This window comes from Nesoenas mayeri, assembly GCF_963082525.1.
Source record: "Nesoenas mayeri genome assembly, chromosome: 1".
Taxonomy (NCBI): domain Eukaryota; kingdom Metazoa; phylum Chordata; class Aves; order Columbiformes; family Columbidae; genus Nesoenas; species Nesoenas mayeri.
Window position 1 is genome coordinate 38282575 of NC_137541.1, and position 25272 is coordinate 38307846.

Sequence of the window (25272 nt, forward strand, 5' to 3'; positions counted from 1 at the left end):
TGTGCACAGCAGCACCATGAAGAGGAAGCAGCCGCGGCAGGAGCTGGCTTTGGCCGGGATGCTGGGCTGGGGGCGGCAGAGTGACAGCAGTGCTGGAGAGACCCAGTCTGTGGGGGCTCTGTCAATTTATATCCACCCCCAGCAGGGCACAGAGACGCTGGGGTAAACCCTGACGGAGCTGGGAAAGAGGCTGCCTGGCTGAATCACCCCGGCTCTGTGCCTTCTCTGCAGCTCCCCCACTGTGTGCTGGCTGTGCCCAGCCAGCGCTTGCAAAACCCCATGAGATCACAGGCACAGGCGAGCGTGGTGGAGCCTGAACTGCAGCCAGGTGCTCTCCAGGTGATTACACCACATGGCACATCAGCTCTATGCAAACCCCCTGCTGACACCCCTTGGCTGAGCTGGTGACACACCGACCTGTGTGTCTCACCAGCCCTGTGGCAGGGAGATTTGCTGCTGGCAGCCCCCAGCGCACAGCCATCCCTGCCGGAAATGTCACAGCCTGTTGATTCCTCAGAGGGGATATGACCTTTGTTCCCAGCCTTGGAATAAAACCCCACGCAGGGAAGAAAAAAGAAGGCAGGGGGAAAAGTCTTGGGATTTAACACCAATGGAGCTCAGCTGCTGTGCCCCCAGCTGCAGGCTGGAGGAGGCTGGAAACCATGCCCTTGGGTCACCCATGTGCTGCTGGCCACCACTGGCTAGGCACAGTGTCACAGGGAGGCACAGCATCATGACGGAGCAGCAGAACAGGGAGATGACAGCGACCTAAGGACTTTGCTTGCAGGCACAGACACATGCTGCCAGTTTCCGTGCTGCAGGCTCCAGTGAGACTGGCAGGGATGGGACCCTCGTTCCCATATCCATTCATCTCAAGGGTGCTGCCAGCTTCTGCCTTACGGATCTGCCAGACAGATTAAGAAAACCCAAATGTGCTTCCTCTGAGTGTCACCAAGAAAACCCAAACCGAGAACAGAACTTGAGCCCAAGGCCAGGGAAAGGGGAACAGGAACTAAACAGGGCCCAGACGTGTAGAAGGGGGTTGGTGTACTGGGCAATCCCATTGTTTAGTGCTAGAAATGCAGTGTCAGGCATGACAGCAGCAGCCTTTAATATTGCCCAAGCTTTACGAAAAGTCTCCACGCTCCTGCCAGGATCTTAGGGCAAAACCCATGGGACCCAGCCTGGCTGGGAAAGGGAAGCTGGACCTCTCCAGGTGGTGAGCTAAGCTGAAAGAGCCAAGCTGAAGATCAGTCCCTTGAGAGCAAACTGGGCAAGTGAGAAAGAAGAACGTGAAGGGTTTGTCTTGTAGCTTCCTGCCAAAAAAACTGGCATGGCTGTAAACACAAGCGCAGAACAATAAGGTCTCCTGTCCCAGCAGCTGCTAAAGCCGTCACCTGCAGAGTTTCCTGCAATCAGCCAGTGGAAGGACAAAACGGAGCCCCCACATGCTTTCCTGCAATTTATCATAAGCCTGATCTCTGCTCTGCTCTGTCCCTGCCATCCTCCCTTCCCCCATGGCTGCCTGTCTCACACTCAGAGAAGAGGATGTGGTTACAGAGACCAACCTCTGATGAGGAGCAAGCTCATCGTACAGCCTTGCTTCTCCAAGCAGCAAGAAGTGCTTTTCTTTACGACTTCTGAGTCATCCCATAGCCTCCCTGCAGACAGTATTTCCCCTGGGGTGGTTCTGCAGGTGCTGCCTGGACTTACCCCATACCTGGGTCTGGGTGGCCCAGAGAGACCCACAGCACTCTGCAGGCTGAGAGGGTTGCGGTTGTTCAGCCTGGAGAAGGCTCCAGGGAGACCTTATTGTGGCCTTTCAGTACCTAAAAGGGGCCTATAAGAAGGGTGGGGACAGACTGTTTAGCAGGGCCTGTTGTGATAGGGCAAGGGGTCATGCTTTTAAATTAAAAGAGGAGATTCAGGCTAGACAGGAGGAAGAAATTTTTTATTATGAGATAGTAAAATACAGGAACAGGTTGCCCAGAGCAGTGGTAGATGCCCCATCTCTGGAAACATTCAAGGCCGGGCTGGATGGGGCTCTGAGCAACCTGATCTAGTGGAAAATGTCCCTGCTCATTGCAGGGGGGTTGGACTAGGTGACCTTTGAAGGTCCCTTCCAACCCAAACTATTTCATATTCTATGATTCTATGATTCCTCTCCGCCTGCCATGCGCTGCAGCTACAGGGCTTACGGTGCCCAAAGAGTTGGCACAATGCTGCCTCCGGCTTCTTTTCAGACGACCGCGCCTTTCCAAGGCGTTAATCTCTGGATCTGAACACTGCCATGCTGGATCTCTCCTCACGGGTGAGTATTTTTAGAAAGTTTGAGCTCAGACCATGCAGTCACTCCTGAGCTATGCCAGGACGAAAAGAAAACAACCACTTCTGCCTGAACAATACAGGAACGGAACAAAAAGCCACTGCAAATGGGGTTTTTCAGCGTCACTCAAAACTAGCCGACCTTTGAAAGATGAAACGTGCAGTAAAACAAACCAAAAAAAAAAAAGGGCCCAAGTGAACAGAAAGGGCTTTGACAATTTACTTTAAAAGCCAGATTAAAGCAAAATGATGTTATATAAATGCTAGCGGGCATGCCGGAGCTTGCATGTGGTACAGCGCTCTGTCTATCACAGCAGCTGTGCTGGCCAGGCCAAGGGTGTTTGTCACCTGCGGGCTGCAGCGTGGCTCAGCAAGGAAAGGAGCTGTGCAGTCCTTGTGCCTGTGGCCACAGGCCCTATGGGGAAGCATTATTGCCTCATGATGGAGCAAGAAGGCAACCTCAGGGGATACGGCTCCTCTCTGTCCTGAGGCCATGAAGCTAAACACACGCAGAGCCAGCCAGGACAAACACCCTCTCACTGCTGGCTGCGTGGGACTGGCATGGAGGACCTGTAGCTGCACGTGACCGGAGGTCACCGTCATCTCTGGAAAACACCGAAATCTCTGCTGCATTTTGTACCCTCTGGACAACTTGAAGTGGATATTTCCGAGGACTCTCACTGCAAAAATTCCCTATTTTGCAGTATTGCTCAACCACTCCTTCACTGACAGGAGAGACGGAGCTGTGGTGCCTTCAGCAGCAGGGGGATGAGTGGTGTGTCCCAAGAAGAGTATCAGGAGCTGAGCCTTTCCTGAAGCAGGAGAGAAACCAGCTTGGCTCCTGTCCTCTTCTGTCCACAGCTACAGCTGCTGAGGACATCTCTGAGCCCCAGAAGCTTTTTGCAGTCTCCACAATAGAGAACAAGAATATATGAGTAGTTAAACACATACATATATTAATATGTGCATGAACATTATTACTCCACAGAAGCTGCATGCCACAGAGAAAAAACAGTCGATTTTAGTGCCTTTTTTTTTTTTCAATTTGGGATTATGAGTGCCTAGGCAGTCAATGTGGGCAGGCAGGAGGTTGAGTGCTGCCTTGTTGCCCGCAGCTGCCAGCTCTCCTCTGCCCACACGGCACAGGCAGCTCTGGTGTCCCCTTCCAGTCTCTCCTCACAGGATTAGTTCACCCATCTCACTGCCCAGCAGAGACCTGTTGCCACCAGGAAGGCAGCCACAGGGTTTCTCCTCGCTCCATCCCCACTGGGATATGGGGTGCCACATTTTCTAGCTTTACCTTGAGGTCTCTGGTTTTCACCCATTTGGCTCCTCTGGGTGTAAGAAATTTGGGGTTTTCTCTGCTGCTCCTGCCTCCATCCTTCCCTGGATGGTAGGATGCACCTCAGAGGAAAAAAAATCAACCAGGCATGGCCCAGCACAGCATCCTCCTCCGACTTCACACCCAGCTCATGGCTACCAATCTTACAGTGAGTTGCAGCCTCTGTTTTTTGCCTGAGAAAGGTTCTGAGAGAGAAAGTGTTGCTGAATTTAAAAAGCTGCAGAGGCAGAGAAACCACGAAGCTCACAAGTGCATCCCATGTCCTTGAGAAGGGCAGCAGGAAGACACCCACGTATGGTGGTGGACTTGGGCCTGGGTGGGTGGCAGGAGCAGGTAATGACAACAGGACTGTGTAACAAGGATCTAGTTTCTTTTGGTCTGAGAGTCAAGACTATGGTAGTTTTATCTTTTTATTGCTTAGGATATCGCAGCTGTGCAAACTGTTATTCTTTAACTTGTAGGAAGCTGAATTTCACAGTGAACACTTAACACAACTCAGCAACAGTTTTTATACAATACTGAGCTTAACATTGTTGGTAACAGCCTTACAGGGTTGGAGATTTTAATTACTGATTCAGTCTGAATCCTATAATTAGTTAGTTGAGAAAAATGAGGTGTGGGGGACAGGCAGAAGACTCAAAGTGACAAACAAACTGTTGGGGCAAACAACCCCGCCGGGCTGGTGAAAGGCCCTGCCTAGGGCAGCATTAGTGGTGGTTGTTTCCTGGTTGACATGGAGCTGCTCTTTGTTTTGCTCTTTGCATAGGAGGAATCATATAGCATGTTGATAAAGCTAAGGATTTACTGGCAAAGCTCGGTGGCCAGGCTGCTGAGGCCAGACCTGGTTGGAGACAAATGTGGCCACAACTATGCCCTTCAGAGCTCTAGGGGACCATGTATAAACAATCCCTTGTGTGTTTCAAACCAGCCAACCTGAATTCTCCATCCTCTACCAGCACTTGAAGCTGCTCTCACCAGAGCGCCCTTAGCAGAGAAGGTAGCGCAGCTCTCCCCCTTGCAGGAGGTTAAGACTGAGCTTAGTGGGCTGGCACAAACATCTCTGGGAAAGGAACAGCTGTGTTATGGCTTGATGCAAGTGTAAAGCCAACAGAAACAAAGGGAAAACCTCTGCTTGCCTGGGATCGGGTGCCTTGGACAAGACTGTGAAGACAAAGGCACTGCGCCTGGCCTCTGGGGAGGATCTTGGCCTTGGCTTCAGAACATACCTGGGGAGAAAGGGGTTTAGCTGAGCTTTGCTACCCTTGGGAAGGCAACGATCACCACATCCTCATAAAATAGCAATCAAGAACATTAGAAGCTGAGAAAGCTGCTGTATAATAGGCAGGCTTGTGCAGGAGAGAGCAATTGCTTAACAGATCAGAGGAGCATTCAATGTGCTTAGCTCCAAAAGGAAAAACCAACTGCATCCTTGCTGAAGTGAGCAAAGAGGAAACATTTTCCCAGCTGACATGGAAAAAACAGATACTGCTGAGGAATTACCTATTACTTCAGCTCTCTTCTCTCAGGAAAGACCAACATCACATTCAGGTGGCATGAAAATTGCTGTGCAACCCCTCGTTTAACCACAACATAAATACAGTGCTGGCAGCGCTTCTCTGCTTGCACCTCCGCTGTTATTAAGGGCAGCTGCGGGAATCCCTGAAGCTTCCCCCAACAGTCAGCAAGCAGGGAGCTGAATTAAGATCCTGCCACATAAAACATCTTTGTGCTTTGAGTCCTGTCCTGTGGTGAAAACTGTGCAAAGCGCTGGGGGAGTCTCAAACTACCCACACACACCCCTTCTCTCCACCCGCTATGCTGTTTCTGAAGGATTTCCACAGGGCACCACACATGTGGGTCTCCAGCATTTATCTCACAGAAACAGGCTTTCATACAATGGACCCTAAAGCATGCTGGTGCTTTTTTAATAGCTGAACAGCACCTCAGCCCCACTTTTCCTTAGAAGGAAGTGATAAAATAGCTAATTTATACTACCCCTTAATTACACAATGCAAAGTCACTGTGTTTTTTCCTGTTCTATTGGATGGTGAAACATGAAAGTTGACTATTGTCGGGTACGTGACGCTGTTCCCCTACTTTTCCTGCTCATGCAGGAAAATGGAGATGGTCTTTACTAGAAGTGTTTACAGAGCAGGAACACTGAAACCGCAGGGCAAACTGCCCGGCCTGAAACATGAGCAGGACACGAGCAGCACAGCTTCTGTGGTCTCCCAAATAAAACAAAATGCTGGTTTCTACTGATCATAACTGACCAAGAGTTCTTTACCAAATTACATCTGAGTGACATCACCTCTAGCAGCACGCCAGGGGTGAGCTCAGCCCAGCCCGGACCAGGAGGTGCCCTGTGCTGCTGCCCAGGCCTTGGGGGTGATGGAAGCGGGTGGGAGCAGTGATGCCAGCAGCACTGCGATTGCAGCAGGAGATGCAGGACTTCGATCACCACTCCCCTGCTCCTTCAAAGGTCATAAATTGTTATTGCAAAGGTGCAGAAAAAAAATGGCTTCACTGCTTGTAACAAGCAGGGAGGTGAAATGGAGCAAAGCCAAAGCAGAGTCAAGAGTGACTGAAGGAAACAGAAGCTGAGAAGGGGAAAAAAAAAAAAGGCAGCTTGTACATGGTTATTAAGCACTTACAATGTTCTCATGCAGCTTAGATAAGCAAACTGGAATTAAGCATTACAGTAGGCATCAGCCCTGCTGCTGTACTCTGCCTACAAGCGCATGAGAAAGCTGGGAGCACTTAGAAGCCAAGTTGACTGGAAACAGGTTTATGTGGGGAGGAGGAGGAAGAGATGGGAAGGGCTGAAGGCCGCTCATGATATAAGCACACAACTGCCTCCCTTAGTCTAAAGGTCAGGGCAATTAAAGTCAAAAGACTGCCTTCTGGCAGGGCTCACCTGTGAGAGCAGATTTAGCCATTCACATGAGGGAGAGGGAGGCTCTCAGGCTCCTCAGGCAGGAAAGGAGCAAGAAAAGCACAGGGGGGTTGAGGAAAGCTCAGGTTCCTTCTGTGCAATGAGATGCTGCTCCTCTGCGCACAGGAGGTGAGTCCTTCTTCTGGTGTCCTAGGGCCAGCAGCACCCAAAGGGAGTCCCAGAGGCAGCACTGAAAACCTCATGAAAGAAATCAACTTGTTTTTTCAGCACGTTACCTTTTAGCAGGGATCAAGTCGTAACCTGTGCTCTCCCAACGCATCATTAGAAACCAGCCACTGTGTGGCAAGTACTCCCTCGCCTCTCTGGACAGACAAGGGATTTTCCTGTGATTTCTGACAATCAAGTTTTATTCTCTAGTTAACAGCAGTGACTGATAAAGTTCTCCCTATTACAGACCTACAAAAGGAGATCCATAAAATATTTCTATTTTCTCTTATAAAATTATTATGGGAGCCCATGGATTTACCGGGGAGTCGTACCTGTCCCAGTGACACAAGGACAGAGGGACAAAGAGACAGGTTTCATAGACAAGGCAGAGGCATTCTCAGCTTTAAACCCACCCAGGGCAGGTATGTACCCACATCTTGCAGAGAGCAGCTGCCCTCTGCTCTGGGCTATCAGATGTTAGGCTAAGAGGAAAACATTCCTCCTCCTCTTAACTCAGCAGCAGCAGCTCCTCTGCACGTCAGCTCTTTGCTGATAAACACAGGCTCCTAATTCCAGCCACATTCCACATTTTGAGAATAAGCAGCCCCGCTCCTCAACGCCCTTTACAACTACTGCTGCTCAAGAGAAGGGGGAGGGAAGGGTTACAACACTGTCCATCTCCTAAAAACCCCAAATCAGAAGAAAGCCCCAGGTTGTAGAGGCAGACAGTTCACATGCCCCTCTGCTCTCCCAGGCAAGGAATGCACAACGTGGACACGTCCAGAGGCAGAGGCACAGCCACCCTTTTACTTCAGGCTCCGATGAGTTTCTTGAGGAATGCCTCCAGCTGATCCTCGTCCTTTATCCCCACAAACTTATCCACGACGTCTCCGTTCTTCATAGCCAGCACAGTTGGCACTGCTGACACCTGGGGGCAAGTGAAACAGGGAGACACGGGTGAGCAGAGGCTGCACAGAGCCCAGCTGCACCCCGGCCCCAAATGGAGCTCTAGAGAAGTGGCTACAAGGGAGCTGAGCACACACTGCTCAAGGGTAACATGTCCACTCGCAAAACACAGGCCAGCTGAGCTCCATGTTCCTCCTCTCCCTGTGGCCTCACCTCTGCACTGACTTATATTGTACTCCTTACGTCAAGGCTGAGCAGCTTTTCGAGTTAAGACACAAAATTTTAAAGACAAAACCAAAAATAAGGTAAAGCTTTCCCCCCTGCCAGGACAAATTCCTCTTCTCCTTCCCTTCTGTCCTACCATAAGCAAAAAAACACAGTATTTTACCAGGACACCTCTCAGACATGACAACCTTTGGACATTTTATGACCAGGGTGGTATCAGTCTGGACCCATGTTCTCCTCCAGACAGGACTGGAGCTGGAGGAGGGTCCTCACCCATCACTGCACAGGCAGATTTCCTGCTCCATCCTATCATGGTAATGACAAGCCCCTCCGAACCATCTTTCCTTTTCTGCTCAGTTTTCAGTGGTTTAGCTGGTCACGCACCAGTGGCTGTGCACTGCGGATCCCCGGGCATTAGGTAAAAAGCGAAAAAGTCCCTCTGACCAGAGCCAGCAGGCAGCTGTGCTGCTCTGGGCACTGCTTTTTCATCCCAGAACAAAGTTTTCTGGGAATTATTCAGATGAAAAGCAGTGGAAATGACAACGTTCCCCATGGACTTGCCAGCTGACCAGCAACAGAAGAGACTCTGGGGACACAACTGGGAGAAGGAACAACCCGAGCTTGGAGAGTTGCAGCAGCAGCAGAGAGATCTGGTCATGATTCTGACCCCACAGTTTTGGTGCCCAAAGCGTCTCCCACTCCTGAAACACATCCTGTCCTTATCTCACCCGCTGCCTCCCCATCAGCCTGCGGGGCCCTCCTGCATGCGCTTGCCAGCGAGGATCTGCAAATCCTTCCTCGGGAAACCTGCCAGAGGGCTGGCTTTTCTCCCATCAGCAGCCTAAGATGAAAGGCACATTTTGTGCTTTCCTTCCCACCCAACCCCAGCTGGCCAGTCCGGCGTGGCTCCCCGCAGTCTGTCTGTCCTCCAGGGCTTGTGCAGCCTCATCTGAAGGGATGGGAGCGCCGGGGCTGCTGCAACACGCAATCTTCAGCTCCTCCTAGCGACTAGTGGGAGCGGATCCAGAGGGTTTGGACCTCAGCACCGGCAATGGTACACAAACACACTCCCTTGTGATTTTAAGGGTGAGAAAGGATGGTACCAGCACTGCACTCAGCTGGTCTCTCCCTCCCTGAGAAGGGCAAAGCTCCACTAAGCCTTTCTCTGGTTTGCAAAATGGGTGAATAATGAGCAGAGTTGTCACAGCTTCATCCAGCAAACCAGCATGCCCAACCAGCAATAGCATCAGGGCATCACAACCTGCGTGAAGAACAGGTGACTCTTGGAAGCACCACAGAGAAGCAGCTAACACTGAGTTACACGGCTCTGCGTGCTGACCAGCGCACCCATGAGCTTCCCACAGGCTCGGTCCTTCAGTCTCTTCCCCTTTTCATGGTGGTGAGCAAACCCCATAAATGGGTCAGGGGGCTGGCGCTGCAGAGCTGGGTGAGAACCAGGGTACTGAGCTCTTTGCCCAGAAAACTCGACAGCTTCCTTCCTGCTGGCTGCAGCAAGGGCAGCCTCCTAACAGAGCACGTACTCCTTTTTGCTGCTTGAGAAGCAAATGTCATGGGAATATGGGGATTTCTAGAACACAAAGTTGGCGTGGGTTTTTTTGTGTGTGGTTTTTTTTAATCTCCCTTCTTTTTGAGATCCATCTGCACTGAACCTAAACAAACCCTCCTCCTCTCTCAAGAGCATTTCTAGAGAAAAAGTCAGGCTGCTTTTGATCACCGCTGACCACACAAATAAATAAACAAACATGGTACCCAGGCTGGGCAGTGTCCTTACTGAGGGAATTCTCTCCTATCTGAAACTGGAGCTTAGATACAAACTTAGATGCCACATAACGTAGCAGGGGGAAGGATTTCACCCAAGCTTCAGAATGAGGCATAACACGGGACTGAGCTCTGCTGATTAATGACCCCTGTACCAAGCAGCTCTCCTGATGTGCCCACCCACAGCAGCTGGAGAAGGGGCTGCCCTTTCCCAGTGGCCACACATGTGGGCAAGGGGCAAAGACAAGAGATTAATCTAGAAAATTGTAAGAAATGGCAGATTAAACAAAAGTATTCCTTCTTCCTTTCTTCTCTCGGGGCAAGAGGTCAGGAGCAGGATGGAGCAGTGGAGAAAAGCCACAGCCAGAGATGAAAGGTGTTAGATAAAAGGAGGAATCCCCAGGGAAAGAACTGTTGTGCTGGGCAGAACCAGACGGGGAAGGGTGCTGGGGACATCTCTAGTCACAGGAAACGTGTCCCTGCTTTGTGCTAAGCTGGGATGGCTGGGAGCCAAGGGCAGGCTGCAGCGCCTGTGAAGGAATGTGCCGACATTCCTTGGCTTTTCCAGAGGGTCTCTCCCCCTTGTCCTGCCTCCCCCCGCCAAGGAAGCTGCTGAACAGGACGTTGTGCAATCGGGTGGCAAACCAGGGGCTGCGTGCGTGGGCAGGGGAACAAACATGGATGGAAGGAGACTTCCTGGCAGTTAGTGGAGGAGTTGTGGGGGTGGCATGGACACTGAAAATCTCCAGCACAAAAACTTCCTTATCTTGCAGACATCTGAGCCTCAATGGAATGGCTTTAAAACAAATACATCTTTCCTGATCCCTCCCAAATACCACCTTTGGTTTTCATGATCTCTCCCAAATACTACCTTTGGTCCCTCTTTGATGTTGACTTGGTGTCTTCCCATCAGCCCTTACGCTTACATCTCCTTAAGCGGCAACCTCCCAGAACACAAAGCAAAACCAAGCACGTGCTCAGGCCATGAACCAAAGTTCTGCTTTCAAAAGGATACCCCAAACTACAATAAAAGTAAAAAATTCTCCTTTACCCCTACCCATCTGCATGTTTCCTATTCACAGAGAGCAGCTAGACACAGGGTTTTAGCCACAGAGATAATGGTCAAGACCAGATACGCATCACTGAGTGGAGGACGCATTGACCATCCCCAGGCCCTGCTGCAAAACAAAAACTTAATCATGTTTGTATATAAGGCTCCAGAACAAATTGCTGGAAGCTGGCCCTTGCCTTCAGCATCAATCCTGCCTGCACCTGTGCCATCAGTGCTGCAAGGCAGGCAGACTCTGCAGATAAATGTGTGTACGCAGCAGGCTGTGTAGCTGCTCACTCACCACCCAGTGGGAGAGCACACACAGTGTGTCATCCAACCTGCACGACTCAGGAACTTTCAGCCTCTTTTTAAAGGTTTCTTCACATGCACACACTCTGCCGTTTTCCAGTCAACTGAGATTATCCTCTTGTAATCCCACCTAATTCGATCTACTGGAAGGCTTGAAACAAATACAAGAGTTAAGCTAATAATCTCTATTCTCCTCTCCTTTTCTCCTTAGGGTGGTTGCTACCAGAGCCTTGCCTGCATCTATTAGGATTTACACACTTTCTGGCCACCACAGGGACTACCTCGGCCTATTCAGCTTCTCCCCAGCACCCTCAGGCTGTGCAGCCTTCAGGCTTGCAACACACAGCCCTCCTCAGGAGCCAGGAGCTGTCTCCCTTGGCCTGGGGCCTCTCTTCCAGCACATCACCAGCGAGGAGGGCACCAGAGGCTCCCATCCTCAGCTTGTGGAAGCTGCACGTCATGTTTGTGAGCGCCAGCTGGGTGGATATGCCACCACAGCACAGGGAGAAAGGTCTCCTTGGGAAAGAGTGGGAGGGAACAAGCTGTTTCAAGTTCCTTCTCCTTCCAGCTTGGCAGGGTGTGGGAACAGCACAGAGTGTCTCCTCCGGGTTCAAGAAAATGACAGTTTGCTCAGGAGATGGTTCACACTTGGCTGGGCAACTTGAGGAGCTTCCTGTGCTGGCCACCACCCTAGGAGCAGGACTTCATCTGCAGATGGGGAGCAGCTCCATCTGTGTGATATGTGAGTGAAAATTAAGCACTTTCTTCGCTGTAAAACACAGCAGCAAGATGCCCCGACTCTGTGGACTGCGTTGTTGTGTACAAGTAGAAACAATGGGGGAGAGCACAGTCAGAGGGATTTTTCCTACCTAAAAACTGATGCAGGAAAAAGAAAAACAAATTATATAAACCAAGGCCATGGCCTTCTCCAGTCACTCTGCTTCCTCCTGGGAGCAAAGCAGAACAGGGAACAGGCATAACAGGCATGTAAAACACTAGTTAAAGCGCAAATGTTTGCACTTGTCAAGAGCGGGACGTGTGCTCCTGTTCCCTGTGTGTGTTCTCCAGCCTGGCTTCCACCTGTCCAGACAAAACCCACAGGGCCTCCTTGTGCTGAGGCTTAAGGACGGGACATTATCACCCAGCAAGACATCCTGAATAAGGAAGGGACAGATGACAGGCTGGCTGCACAAAGATCCACATTCAAGAGCGGAACAGACTGGGGCTTGTTACTTCACTTTCCCACCCTGTACCTGAGCAGCCACAGTAAAATGCCACATATGCTGCGGGCTCCTCCAGGCCAGGGAAGCATTTACATTGACAAACACCTGCAAGGCTCAGAGGACACATTTCTGCAGAATTAGAGGTGGGGATGCTGAACACAAGCTGGAGGAAAGCCAGGCAGTGAAATCCACTTACTAATGAGTGACCTGAGCGATGAGGAACCTGTAGGCACTAGGCTTCCCCTCCCCAACAACGCTGCTTGCCTTGCGCGCACACCCTTCCCCAGGGATGGGCTTTTTTGCGCTGCTGGCAAAGGAAAGCCCATGCTCTTCCAGTTCCTACCTCGTACTCAATAGCAAGGTCTGTGTGATCATCAATGTCCACTTTGGCCATCAGCACCTTCCCTTCCTGCTTGGCCACCATCTTCTCCAACCTGGGGCCCAGGATCTTGCAGGGGCCACACCACCTGATGGAGAAAGAGGAGAGGGACATTAGAGGCAAAAAGTGGAGTGGCAGCTGCAGAAACACCATTCCCAAACCAAAGGGTTTTTTTGTAGGAGGGGGAAGCTGCGTGGAAGAAGAGGTCACCATTCAGCATTCATGGTGCTTTTGATGTTATTTGGATCACAATGAAGTCTGCTTTACTCCCTCTTGGCCTTTCACCCCTACCCTGCTTTGCATCGTCATTGGTGGGTGAGCTGGACTCCGCTGACTGCAGAGCTGCCCTAGAGCGAGTGTTGCTGCTGGGTGTGGGGGTCACAGCCCACACTCAAATCAGCTTATGCCAATCATCAGACCATAGTTTTCCCCTCCACACTCAGTGTGGGGTTTACAGAAATTCCCCTTTAGCTGCAAAACTCAGAGGCATCTCATCCGTTCAAGGAGACCAGCAATTCCAAACCTAGGTGCAGCAACAGCGGAGTTTGCAGGCCCTACACACAGAAAACACTCCCTGCACCCTCTAATCGCACCAGTTAGGATGCTGTGAACTTACTTAGTTCAAGGAAAACAGGAGTTAAAGCTCTGTGTGCCCATTTCTTTTAAAATTGAAGCTCTTGTAAACTTCGTTCCTCCTCAGCCTCCCTCTATATCAGTTTCAGTTTTCAATTATGTGTCCTCTCCTCCCTGGATGATCCCAATTAACACTCGTTTAGGTTTGTCAGTTTGGTCTATTTAGAGCAGAAGTTTCCAGGCAGTTTCATGCTCTGTTTGCCCAGAATCAGCCACAACGGCTCATATGACAGCACTGTGGGACTATGAAAATACTTGAGAAAACAAAGATAATCAGTGTTGTTAATCCAGCAGATAACATCTAGGAATATTTTTACTGGCAAGAGGATGACAACATTTTTATTGATGACAAATGTTGCCGTTAGTATCACATGGCTATTATGAATACAGAAAGGCATTTACCATCAAGAGCCCACTCTCGAGAGCATGCAGTATAAGAAAACTGAACATGACGGTGCAGAAGCATATCAACTGCAGCGTTCTTCCATGGCTGTTAATATCATTTAGTGTTTTTAACAGGACATTTAATACACAAAGCTGAAAAAGGGAACTATCCGAACTTTTTCTTGAGGTGCCTTTTGCAGGATGATGCAACACTGCGACCAGGGTGACACCCAAGCACTTGGGAGGTGCAGCTACACCGCCCGGGGAATGCCTTCCTAGCCCTTTTGTTTTACACTCCTGCAGGGTGTAGCTACACCCACAGCGGTGCAACCCAATGGGTGAAACCTCTGTGGATTGCATCATAGGGGCAGAAGCACCTTTTGACATCAGGCACCCCGCAATGCAGTTGGCAGCTCTCAGGCACACTCGCATCCAGAGTGCCACCATCTCAGGAAAGCAGCAGGGACACATCTGCACGTGCGATGGCGTAGAGGGGCACAAGAGCTGTGAGGGGGACTTACTGTGCGTGGAAGTCCACCACAACGGGTTTGGGGTTGTTCACCACCCGGTCCTGGAAGTCGCTGCCATCCTGCACATTGAAGGTGTTCCCGCAGGCTGCTGAGGAGCCAAAGGCTCTGCCGTGCGGTGCTGAGGGACCACACAGTGCCAGGGGGGCAGGGAGTGCCCGCTGCCGCTGCAGGGGCAATGTCCTGGGAGTGAGGGACAGCAGCCGCCGGAGTGCCAGCCGCTGGGCCATCTGCGGGGAAGAGGAGGAGGTGTGTGGGGTGGGTGCACCCCACGGGGGTCCCACTGCAGCAGTGTCCTGCTCAGAGACCCCTCGGCAGCGCAGCCCACAAGCCACGAGGTGTCCCAGTCAGAAACACGCGGGGCACTGACCGCCCCCACACCAGCCCCTGCTGCCCACTGCGGCTCCAGCCCCGCAGCCGCGGGATCCTCCCCGGCCACAGGCCGCGGCCTTCTCCCCGTTTCCAAGGGGCAGTGCCCCCGCCGCAGGCACAGGCTCCTCGTTTCCCCCGGCCCGACGGGGATACCGCTCCGTCCTACCCGCAGGGCAGGGCCCAGGGACTCCCGCAGCTCCCGCAGCCATAGGGCCCAGCTGCCCCGGCACCGAGGCCGGGCCCTCCGGCCACAGGACTGTCTCCCCAGCCCGGCGGGGAACGACACCCCCCAACCACGGGGTCCCCGCTCCCCCCACCAGCCCCGTAGGGCAGGACGCCCCGACCATAGGGCCCCATCCCCCAGTGTCAGGGGACGGGTCCCACCGGCCCCAAACCCGTGAGGGACCCTCCCCCGCACCTTCCCGGGCCCGGAGGTCACACACGCCCAATCAAACTTCCGTTGAGCGCCCCGCCCATCCGGGCGCTCATTGGCCGTCTCCGCAGGAAGGCTGCAAAAAACGGACCGGCTCTCCTCCCAGCCGATTGGCCGTCGCCCCAACGGCCGATCTCTGACTGGCCGCCGTCACCGTCCTTCAAGCCCCCTGCCACGGCCCTCCAGGGGTTAAAGTCGCCGGGCTGAGCCCTGGGAGACAGAGTCCACAGGTGCCCGTTCTTTCAGGTTGTTTTCCTTTTTGGTGCTTTTTTAGCTTTTCCACCAGCAACCACACTTTAAGGCAACACACATAATGCAAGCGCACAGGAGGTGGATCTCTTTTGAGGACAGACGAGGAAACGCGTGGGGCAGGTGTGAGCATGTATGGACAACAGGGCCGTGCTCCGTGTTGATGCAGGTGGGAAATGACCTGACAGGCTCATAAGGACAGCACATCACCCTCTTCTGCCACGGGCTCTTTTCTTCCCCTGAACAACCCCAAAATAAAAAGCCCATGGTGCCTATGACAATGCCAAGGACAGAGCAAGTAGTGGCACCACCAGGACAACCTCCAGACCCTGAGAGCTGTAGCCGGGCCGGCCTCCGAGCTGTGGCAACGGGATGTAAAGCTCATGGAAGGACAATGACCAACAACAACTGCAAACGTGATCGCATCCCCGTGTATGTGAACAGCTCCAAGTGTGAAGCAGAGGTGGGGCAGGAACCGGGACTTTACAGAAACAGCAGCTGAACTGGAAGGATTGGGAGAGCTCTAGGTACATGTAGGAACAGCGCCCTTAGTCTGGGGTGGCAGGGGCGTATTTTTCTAGACACTAAGGGGTTGGAAAATGTGTGTGGAGGTAAAACCCCATTTCCCCTCACCCCTTCTCTGCTTCCTAGAAATCAAAGGGACAGCATAAGGTGAAGCTGAAAACTGCTCTTGCTTTGCAACTCTGAGGCTGTGCAAGGAGCCCACAGGGAGGTGACAGGCAAATGCTGGTGGCCGATAGAGGGAGCAAGGAAGTGCAGGCAGCCTCCCAGTACAATCTTGAGTTGACTGGAGTGGAAAAAAAGACACAGAGGACAAGAATTTTAACAACATCAAAGTCCACCCAAAACATTCTTGATGGGACATAGTGCAAATAGGAGGAATATTGGTCATGCTTTATAAAAGACAGGGGCTAACCTTTCAGGCTGCTTGGTGCAGAAGAAGAAAAATGTGAGGACAGTGGAGTCAAACTCAGTGTAAGTCTCTGTGTCCCAGATGTTCCAGCCAAGCTATTCCTCCTCTGTGGAGTGAAGAGTCTCCTCTCAGGGAAACGACAAATTACCCGACCTACATGGTTAACTAAAAAATGACCATCCCTCTCCGCTCAGGCTACACAATGGCCCAACCTAAAATGCAGGAAAGAGACGATGCAGGTTGCCAGGAGCACCACTTCAGGATTCTGTACATGAACAAATCTTCAAGTATTCACAGTGTGTGGCACCCAGGGACCTGACAGCCTGCGCCGGGCTGGCACAAGGTGCAAGTAGGTCACCTCCAAAGAAGGATGTGATGTTTTAAGTTACCCAGGTGTTTCTGCACTCTCTCTTCTTTGACCTCTGGACGTTACTGCAGATACTGGTCTGTGAGATAAACACAAACACCATCTTCAGGCAACTCTGAACTCTGCAAGGACAATGCAGGAGCCGCAGCATCACTGGATTTTGGCCCCTTGCTTATCCTTCAGAGCCCATTGGTCCTCTTTGTAACAGCAAGATCTGAGCAGGTCTTTGGCAACTCGTGATCATGGGGATGGAAAAGGTGCAGGGAAAGGGCAGAATCCTACTGTGGATCTCTGTTACAATATTGTCAGAACAGCACCTATGGGTTTCATTGTGGAGGGAGAAGTGTTAAAGTTCATCCTTGGCATGAACAAGGTGCTGCAGTGGACGCACCAATATCACGTGATCTCTCAGCAGCTGGTCCTGTGACCCTCTGTGGCTGTCGGAGGGTCTGTCGCCCGAAAAGTCTGTAAGAGTGTAATCCTCCAGCAGGCCAGCTTCTACTGCGTGGCGCCGGAGCCTCTCGCCCCCCAGGAGCCCTTGCATTCTGGCATACCCCTGCTGACAGGAGGGAGGCAGCTTCTGATGGGTGAAGGCAAACAGGAAACAGGACTCTGCAGGGGAAAGGATCAAAAATCAGATTTGGCAGGGAATAACTCCTGTAAACTCTTGAGAAATTATTCAGAACAAAAGGCAAGGAGGATGAGAGAAGATGACTGGAGTTTCCCACTCAGCACCTTGCCCTGCATGGCAGCAGAGCAATCAACTCAGCTCTGCAGAGCTCAGGAGATGTAAGATGGGATAGGACAAGGAGCTGGATTTCAGCTTGCAGCTCTCTAGCATCTTCTTTGTACCACAGGATTGCTTCCCTCTGTGCAGCATGTGGGGTTCCTGCAGGAGATTCCCAGACCAGGGAGGGAGGGCAGCTCTCGCATCCCAGCACTCCCATTTCCCATGGGAAAGCAATCCCATCATCCGTACATGAAAAGAGATCTGATACTCGATGGCACAAAGGAACATTCAGATAATGGAGAAGGAAAGCTGCAGGTAGAAAAGGGACTGAACCAAACCTTTCCCTGAAGCTGTGTGTGCCTGGAGCAATCTCTTTCTGGTGGTGAGCAAGAGCAAAGGTTATTCAGGAACACACACACAGCACCGGCACATTTTGCTGTCCAGGGAGCGCATCAAAGAGGTGTGACTGATGGTGAGATCAACTCGCCACAGGGAGGTCTCAGCTATTACCAGAAGAGATTGTTTCTGTCACGTGTTCCTCACATCCCTTTTCCTCCTGCCACCTCAGCCCTGTGCTCAAATTACCTGCAAAGAAGTTGCGCAGGTCAGTGCTGAGGCAGTTTTCCAAAAACCGCCTCAGTGGCAGGATGTGAGCATTCGGGGCCGTCCAGTCTGTCAGAAAGTCCTCCACGATGTGATGGATGGCATCTGGGCGGGGGAGAGGCCAGTCTAGGGGCTGAAGTCTCATCTCATGCTCTGCCAAGAGAACATTAAGGGAATCAGAATCAAAATGGCATTAAAAAGAGCTTGGGGAGTGGAAAGCAGCTATGACAGCTGTTCCAGCTTCTGTTCTGACCTTTTTAATCCCTACCTTACTTTCATTTGCAATCCCCTCTGCTAGCTCTGTCCTCAAGAGCCCTGCCACTGCAGAGCTGCCCCTTGTCCCTGCCCGCAGTACTCCCTGTCATTTCACTCCTGTTCCCCTGGGCAGGGGCGTCCAGACATGCTGAGCTGTGTTCAAGCTTTAATGCTGTGACCCAGCACGCTTCTTTCTCTGCAAGGCAGGCTGGACCCTGACCCTGTGCTTCTGGAGATGAAGATTCAGCACTCTCATTTCCCAAGGAAATATACTCTGAGCATGTTTGTTTGCTGGATATAACACTCATCTTCAAACTGTTGCCTTTGGCTGCCTCTGTTGCTGCTTGACCTCTCAGACTCAGGCCAGCTGCAAAGAGCAGTTCACTTTTGGTAGTAACACTGATCAGTCCAGCCTCATCTGCTGGGACTCTGCAAAATACATGTAGGGTGCTAGCCAAAGGGAAGCAATGTTCCTCTTTTGGGGAATGGAGGAGTTCCCAGTACACCTGTTTGTTCCTATTCTCAAATGTAAGGTCTCTGGTACAAACCCCCTAACCTGTGTCAGTCTGAGCGATGGAAAATTCTTGCCAGCTCTCAGCATTTCCTTCAGCTCACACAGAGGTGGCAGGTGCCCCGGACAGACGTGAAGGAGTGGAGAAGGGTGTGCAACGCCTTCAGGTACAACCTCCCTCCTGCTTTGGCTCTGAGTATCTTCAACCCTCTCTGTTTTGCTCATATCAGATAATTATCTGGGAGAAGCAGCAAAGCTTACCTGTTGGCAGGTGTTTGTAATAGTAAATAACAGGGTGCAAAAAGTTGGACTGCCAGGCATGCTGTGCCTCTCCCACGGCTCGGTTGTAGTAGAAGACATCCTTGTCAGCCCCAGAGAAATTCCTCCCATACTCCATGACAATGACAAACAGCCCACTGGGAGCCTTTCTCCCCGTCTGCATTTCCAGCTCAGCCAGGATTCCAACCGGGTATTCTTCCAAGTACTCAAATGCTGTGGCATTCCTAAGAATTGCAACCACAACCATCAGACTTCTCCACCAGAGAAAAGCCAACAAACCCCTAGCTGATTGAGGCTAAGGCCAAAGGCCCATCACACTGTAATTATTTGTAGTCATTACAGATCCAGGCTGGACTTGACGCAGAGCTTATGAAGGCTGCAGATACTGTTACAAGACTCCATTATTTTCCCAGACTATGGGATTCCTCTCTACATTAGCATGGCTCAAGGAAAGCTTTTCCCTGCAGACAGAGCAAGGGTACTACACCTCTGAGCTTAGTGGGAAGGTCTGGACCATATCAGCCCTTTCAGAGAGAAGGAATTGGCAGAATTGGGCACAGTGGCACAAACCGCAGCAGTGGTATGGGTTTTGAGGTGGCTGCCTATGTGATGGTGATGTCCTCAGGCAGCAACGGAGCAGTTTGTGTGGCAGCACCACAGGAAGCAATGCTAAAGAAAAAGGAATGAAATGATGGAGTGCAGTGCTGGGAATAATTACTCACTCTCTCAGCAGTATGATGTCAGCCAGGACAGTGAACATCTGGTAGAGGCCTGAGGCCTCGTTCACCCGCTTAATGATGGAATTGGTTAGCTGTGTAATAGGGTAGACTGTGGATGGCCAGGGGACACCATGGTGACGGTTTTCCAATAGGCGGTGGACTGCACGAGCTAAGACATGGAGAAAAACAAAGACAGCTTATTCAAAAATCCAAGCTCATGCTTTTAAGATATCTGATCACTCTGCTGCAGCACACACAGATACCAGCAGGACACAATAAATAACCTTCACAGCTCATCCATGCTCAGAATCTCCCACCCCAACCGCTGGTAACTGCAGTGGAGATGCCCTCGGAAAGCTGATGCGATGCTTAGTGGCTGGTGATGGGGCGGGGGTCTTCAAGGATATTTCATTACTTCCGAGCTTTAATGATAAGGACAGGCACACACACATAAAGAAGGAAATTCTCTCTACTGCCCAGAGCTGCTGGGTTTTAACTCCACAGCACAGACCTCTCACCCACAGCCTGTCACGAGGCAGAGCATCTGGCAGGCAGAAATCTATTGTGTTACATAAATAAGAGACAACGAGCAAGAGACACACAAGACAAAACAAAGACAGACAACTAAGAACTTCAGATATGACCCCAAGTCACTTCAGATGATGCAGCTGCAGCTTGGCTGCATTTTGTCATTCTTACTGCCAGCGGAAGACTAAGGGTGCTCTCTTTCCAGCAGTAAGCTACGAATCATTCCTTCAAAGGGAGGAACAATTCCTACTTCTGTGCTTTCCATACACCCCAGTACTCACTTGTATACCGGAATCCATGGATGAAGCCCCCAGCAGATTTCCTGAAATCAACAGAGTGACTAGCAGTACCGAGAACAAAGAGCCCCCGAGTGCCTCTGGATTCATAGTTGGGTTTGATCTGAGGATATTTGATTTTATTCCCTTTTCCTGGCATCATTCTAAGGGATCTGTTGTGCAAAAGAGAAGAGCAGGCTGTCAGGAAGGGCAGGGGTGGAAAAATAAAAAGGCTTTCTGATAAGGCACACATCATACTGCAGCCACTGCAAGACGCTGCTTCATGCCCCCACTGCCTTCTGTGGGATTTACAACTACAATGAGGATCTTCCAGAGGACAAGGGTCCTCATCTCAAGGTAGCTCTGGACAAGATCAAATTCCAGCCTGAGCCACTGACAGTGAATGTTGGAAGAAAGTGAAGTTAGCATTCTCAACTGGAGAATATACTAGGAGACAAACCAAAGTGGAGTATGGTTGCATCCTCAGGGAGAAAAAGTAGACAAAAACTTTCTGTAGCTATCTGTACCTGTGCCATCCTCATTTCAAGAACCCAAAACATTGCTAGCCTTCTCCACGTGGTCTGGTAGGTTAGGATGTTAAGTTCTAAAGGCACAAGCTTTTCTGTGCCACCCAGGTTCCAACACTGCCCTTTGCTTAGCCTTAGAGCCTGTCAGTCACAGGACAGTGGCACACACATCCCCATTGGGACAGGGCCACCATCACTGCAGGGTAAACAAAGGACTGTGCAGCACCAAGTAGCTCAGAGCATGTGGAGGTCCAGGCAATGCAGCCAGGAGAGAATCTGCCCTTCCATTTCTTCCCTAGTCAGGCCCTTCATTGTCTCTTGCTCTAAATACCGGCTTCACTATAGATCCTGGTTCTCCCTCACCTGTTGTAGATAGAGAAGTCAAACTTCCAGCCCAGGCAGCGTATGACACGGTCGTAAGGTGCACGGGTGGCAAAATTATCCAGTTCATCCTGCGGGAGGGTGATGGAGTCAATGCCTGCGCTGGCGTTCCTGTTCTCCAGGTAGAACCGGAGCGTGATGTGCAGCTTCCCTTTCTTGTCCTTGACGATAGCTAGATCTTCCAGGTCGCCCTCCAGAAGTCCATCCAGAGATTTCAGCTGGTAGGTGTCCAGTAGGCCATTGTTAATTGCTCTGTGAAAAAAAAGAGAATATAAGAAGGGCTAAAAGAAGGGAGAAGAGGTAGGATCCACGTTTCTGCCTCAGCTGCTGAAAATGGGACACCTTCACCGGGCACCCCACACTCCCCTTCAGTGCAAAGGTTATCCCCAGAGCCTCAGGGCTGACAGGAACAGCACAGGTAACGCAGCCTTGCTGCCCTTGCAGAATGTAGTCAACTTCTCAACTGTCCTCCGTGACTGCAAGCAAGGGAACAACTTGGGAGCTGACACTTTTTTAATGATGGTTTCCAAGGAGACATTTTCTTATTTCACGTGGACCCTGAAGAGTTCTCCTGAAGCTCCCGTGTTCAGCAACTGCAACCTGGAGGTTAAACCAAGGACCCATAGACAGAAGGCCCCATGTTTCCTCTGTGACCCCAGGACCACAGACCTCCTGCAACAGCCCAGCTCGTTGCCTGGGCAAGTAGCTCCCTGTGTTTGTACTTTGGCTGCATTAGAAAGAGGAAAAGGAATAGTTTCCTACCTCAGATCCCCAACGTAGTGGGTGGCCCAGGAGAGGCGCACGCGGGACCGGCTCACCATGTGAATGAAATTTGTGACGCCCACAATGTTTTCCGCCGTCTCAAAAGCCGAGTTTCCTCGGCCCAAGATCAACACGGTTTGGCCAGCAAAATCCTCCGGGTTGGTGGACACAGTCTCATAACCCTCAACGTATTCTGAGCCAGGAAAGTTGACCACGTTGGGGACCCATGTCCCAGTGGCGACCAACAAAGAGCTGCAAAGACAGGGATAGCACTAGGGGATGTAGGAATTACGGGAATGGGGCCATTGCTCCATCTCATCACTCCTCCCACTGTGGAAGATGCCCCCTCCAGCCAAACTGTATCAGCTGCACAGATCATAGTTTAGAGAGAAACCTCTCCGCAGCCTCACATAAGGACATGCTCCTCTCTTCCCAATCCTCACACCAATGAAGATGACCAGGAACATCATTATACACAGCAAAAGTCAGTGCAGGTGCGATGCTGTACTTATACATCTCCCTCTGTTGCTCATGAACGTCCAAGTGCTACTCATATGTCCTCATTGATGATATATGTGTTTTACAGGTTGATTACATGCTGCATTAAAAATTACTTTGATTTAAAATTTGTGTCATCTTTTAATACAGCAGAACAAAAGTTATTTTTAAAAGGCACAGAAAAATGTTTCAATACTTTAAAAATGTAACTCCTAGGCATAAAAACATGTTAGCAATAACACTGTTAAGACTAAAATTAAGTACAGTAATCTTTTTATATGTCTCCTAAAGAACTTTTACTTGAACCTCAGGGAAATTTTTGTGACTTAGACAGAAACACCAGGCATCTGAGGCTGGCGGCACTGTCTGCCATCCCAGCCTTGCTCACGCAGCTCCTGAGAGCAACTTGCTTGAGGTGTGTGGGTGTCTGGGATTGCCTTCTGTCCCCTCCCAGCTCGCCAGCCAGTACACCTCCGAGTGGCAGTCAGTACGACCTGCTGTTGTAGAGCTGAGCTTCTCAGGAGAGGTGAGAAACACACTCCGTATGTTCACATGAGTGACTTCTAGATGCTTTTTAGGAATGCAGCTCAGTGGTGGTATGAGATACACACACTGAATATGACAAGGAGAAGGGGAATTCAGGGACCAGCAGCCTCGAGGGTTATTTCTCACAGTCAGCTCCCTCTACTGCAACAGCCTCACTTTCCTCTGGTTGCCCCTTGCCAGCTCTCTGCTATCCCGAGGCTCCAGTTGCCTGGGGCATCTTGCTAAGCACACGTGGGTTAATCGAAGTGAGGTGTAGCCACACAGACTCAAGTTTGTAATAAAGGCAGCAGTGGCTATGAGATATATAACTCAGTTATTCTTTTCACAGAGAGCAATAATCTAGTGACAAAAGCGATCTCAAGCTTACTTAACAAAGATGGAACCTGCGATGACAACAATCACAGGCAGACTGTGTCTACCCTGCTGGCTCCTCAGCTGTCTGAAGCACAGCCTTGCTCACAAAAGACAATGCCTTCCCAGGAGCGGCTATTCCACCCACCCACCCCCTCAATCCCTGCAAAATGTTCCAACCTCACTTGACAGTGGTTAAGGCTCAAAGAGGCTACAAAATCTCCATCCTTAGAGATGCTCATGCCTCAACAGGGCAAGGCCCTGAGCAACCTGATGTCGCTGGCCCTGCTTTGGGCAGGGGTTTTGGGCAAAATGTCCTTTGTGTATCACTTCCCACCTAATTTATCATGCGATTTTGTGGCTTTGAAGACACCTATGGAGAGCGGTGTGGCTGGCCTTGGGTTTGCCCTTTACCTGCACTTGTAGTTCTGTCTGTCCTGGTCAGTCAGGAGGAAATAGTGTCCATTCCAGGCCTGCTCATCTCTCTCCAGTGTCACATGGACAATGGCCGTGTTGTACTGAACCCGCAATTTTAGCAGGGAAGCAAAGTCCTCCAGGTAACGCACCATCGCGTCAGCGTCAGGGAAGAAGTCGCGGGAGTAGCGTCGGAAAAGCAGCCGTCGGTCATGGCTGAGGAGCGAGTTCCAGTCATGGCGGAGGTTGAACTCGCTGTTGGATTTGCCCGTGTGCCACTTGTTGATGCTGATGAGCTTGCGGTGCCGAGGGTAGAGGGCGAAGAAGCTGCCAGGTGCGTGGCTCCGCTCGAAGACAACGTAGTCCCGGCCGGCCTCCTGCAGGAAATAGGCTGCCTGCAGGCCCGCGGGCCCGGCCCCGATGATGCAGTAGTCGTGGTAGAGGGAAGCGGTGCTGCTGGCCACGCACAGGCTGCTGGTGCACAGGGCCAGCCCCAGGAGCGTCCCGCAGACCGCTGGGGCCATGGTGGGGCCAGGACGGCCGCCCCTGCAGAGGAGAGGACCAGGGACGCATCAGCTGGGGCGAGCAGCTCTGGCAGGCAGAAGCCTGGTCAAAAGAGCCCCCCGGCCAGGCTCACCCCTGCCCACACCCTGCGCAGGCCCGGCAGCCGTGATGTTGGGGGGTGTTGGGGTGGGGGTGTTGGGGCGGGGCCCCGCTCCCCACCAGCCAATAGAAAAAGGGGTCCCAGGTCTCCCAGCCAATGGGCACACAGCGTGGGGCCAGCAGGTGGGAAGGCGGGGCAGCACCTGTGGGCTCATGGCCACAAGCCCTCACAGCACCTCCGCGCCCCAAGGGCCAATGGGAAAGAGAGGCGTAAGCCCACCAGCCAATAGGAGATGGGGTGCCCCACGCTGCCCTTGCTCCCTCGCCAATAGGGACCTGCCTCGGCCCCCGCGCCCTCCCTCCCCCGCTCAACAGCGTGCGGGGCGTGGCGGACACCCGCGAGGCGCCGCACGTGACGTACGATGCACTGGGCGCGCGGGGCCGCCGCCGCCCGGCCGGGCCCGTCCCGCCAGCGCCGCACCTGCACCATGAGCTCGCGCCGCTCCACTCCTCCCGCGCCGCGCCTGGCGCCCCCGCACGCGCCGGCGGGGAGAGGGGCGGGGCCAGCAGCGCGGCCGCGCGGCGAGGGGGCGGTGCACGCCCCGCGCGGAGCCGCCACCACGCGTCACGTGACGCCACAGCCACTTCCCGCCGCCCGCAGCATGGCGCCGCCGCGCGCGGACCACGTGCCCCGGGGGCGGGGTCAGGCGCTTAAATGGGCAACCGCCGTTTCTCGCACACCAGCGCCG

The 25272-nt window shown here is 52.0% G+C and overlaps 2 protein-coding genes across 4 annotated transcripts; both read right to left on the reverse strand.

The window, feature by feature from the left end:
* Positions 1 to 3892: 3892 nt before the first annotated feature.
* On the reverse strand, positions 3893 to 15950 carry TXN2 (thioredoxin 2). Of its 2 annotated transcripts, XR_013923580.1 has the most exons (6): positions 15874 to 15950; positions 14977 to 15067; positions 14181 to 14416; positions 12607 to 12730; positions 6585 to 7698; positions 3893 to 4893 (listed from the first exon to the last, which is right to left on the reverse strand). XR_013923580.1 is itself a non-coding variant. In XM_080363351.1 (5 exons), the coding sequence occupies exons 3-5, from the start codon at positions 14414 to 14416 to the stop codon at positions 7582 to 7584; spliced, it is 477 nt and encodes a 158-aa protein (XP_080219477.1). In that variant the 5' UTR covers positions 14977 to 15067; positions 15874 to 15950; the 3' UTR covers positions 6043 to 7581. The 2 variants fall into 2 exon arrangements, 1 of the variants encoding a protein (XP_080219477.1); XM_080363351.1 differs by lacking the exon at positions 3893 to 4893 and having other exon boundaries at positions 6043 to 7698.
* Positions 15951 to 15982: 32 nt separating this feature from the next.
* FOXRED2 (FAD dependent oxidoreductase domain containing 2) lies at positions 15983 to 25031 on the reverse strand. Of its 2 annotated transcripts, XR_013923581.1 has the most exons (11): positions 25005 to 25031; positions 23921 to 24466; positions 22112 to 22363; positions 21332 to 21601; positions 20448 to 20614; positions 19642 to 19807; positions 18902 to 19143; positions 17857 to 18027; positions 16933 to 17153; positions 16178 to 16620; positions 15983 to 16048 (listed from the first exon to the last, which is right to left on the reverse strand). XR_013923581.1 is itself a non-coding variant. In XM_080363352.1 (10 exons), the coding sequence occupies exons 2-10, from the start codon at positions 24442 to 24444 to the stop codon at positions 16555 to 16557; spliced, it is 2079 nt and encodes a 692-aa protein (XP_080219478.1). In that variant the 5' UTR covers positions 24445 to 24466; positions 25005 to 25031; the 3' UTR covers positions 16138 to 16554. The 2 variants fall into 2 exon arrangements, 1 of the variants encoding a protein (XP_080219478.1); XM_080363352.1 differs by lacking the exon at positions 15983 to 16048 and having other exon boundaries at positions 16138 to 16620.
* Positions 25032 to 25272: the final 241 nt, after the last annotated feature.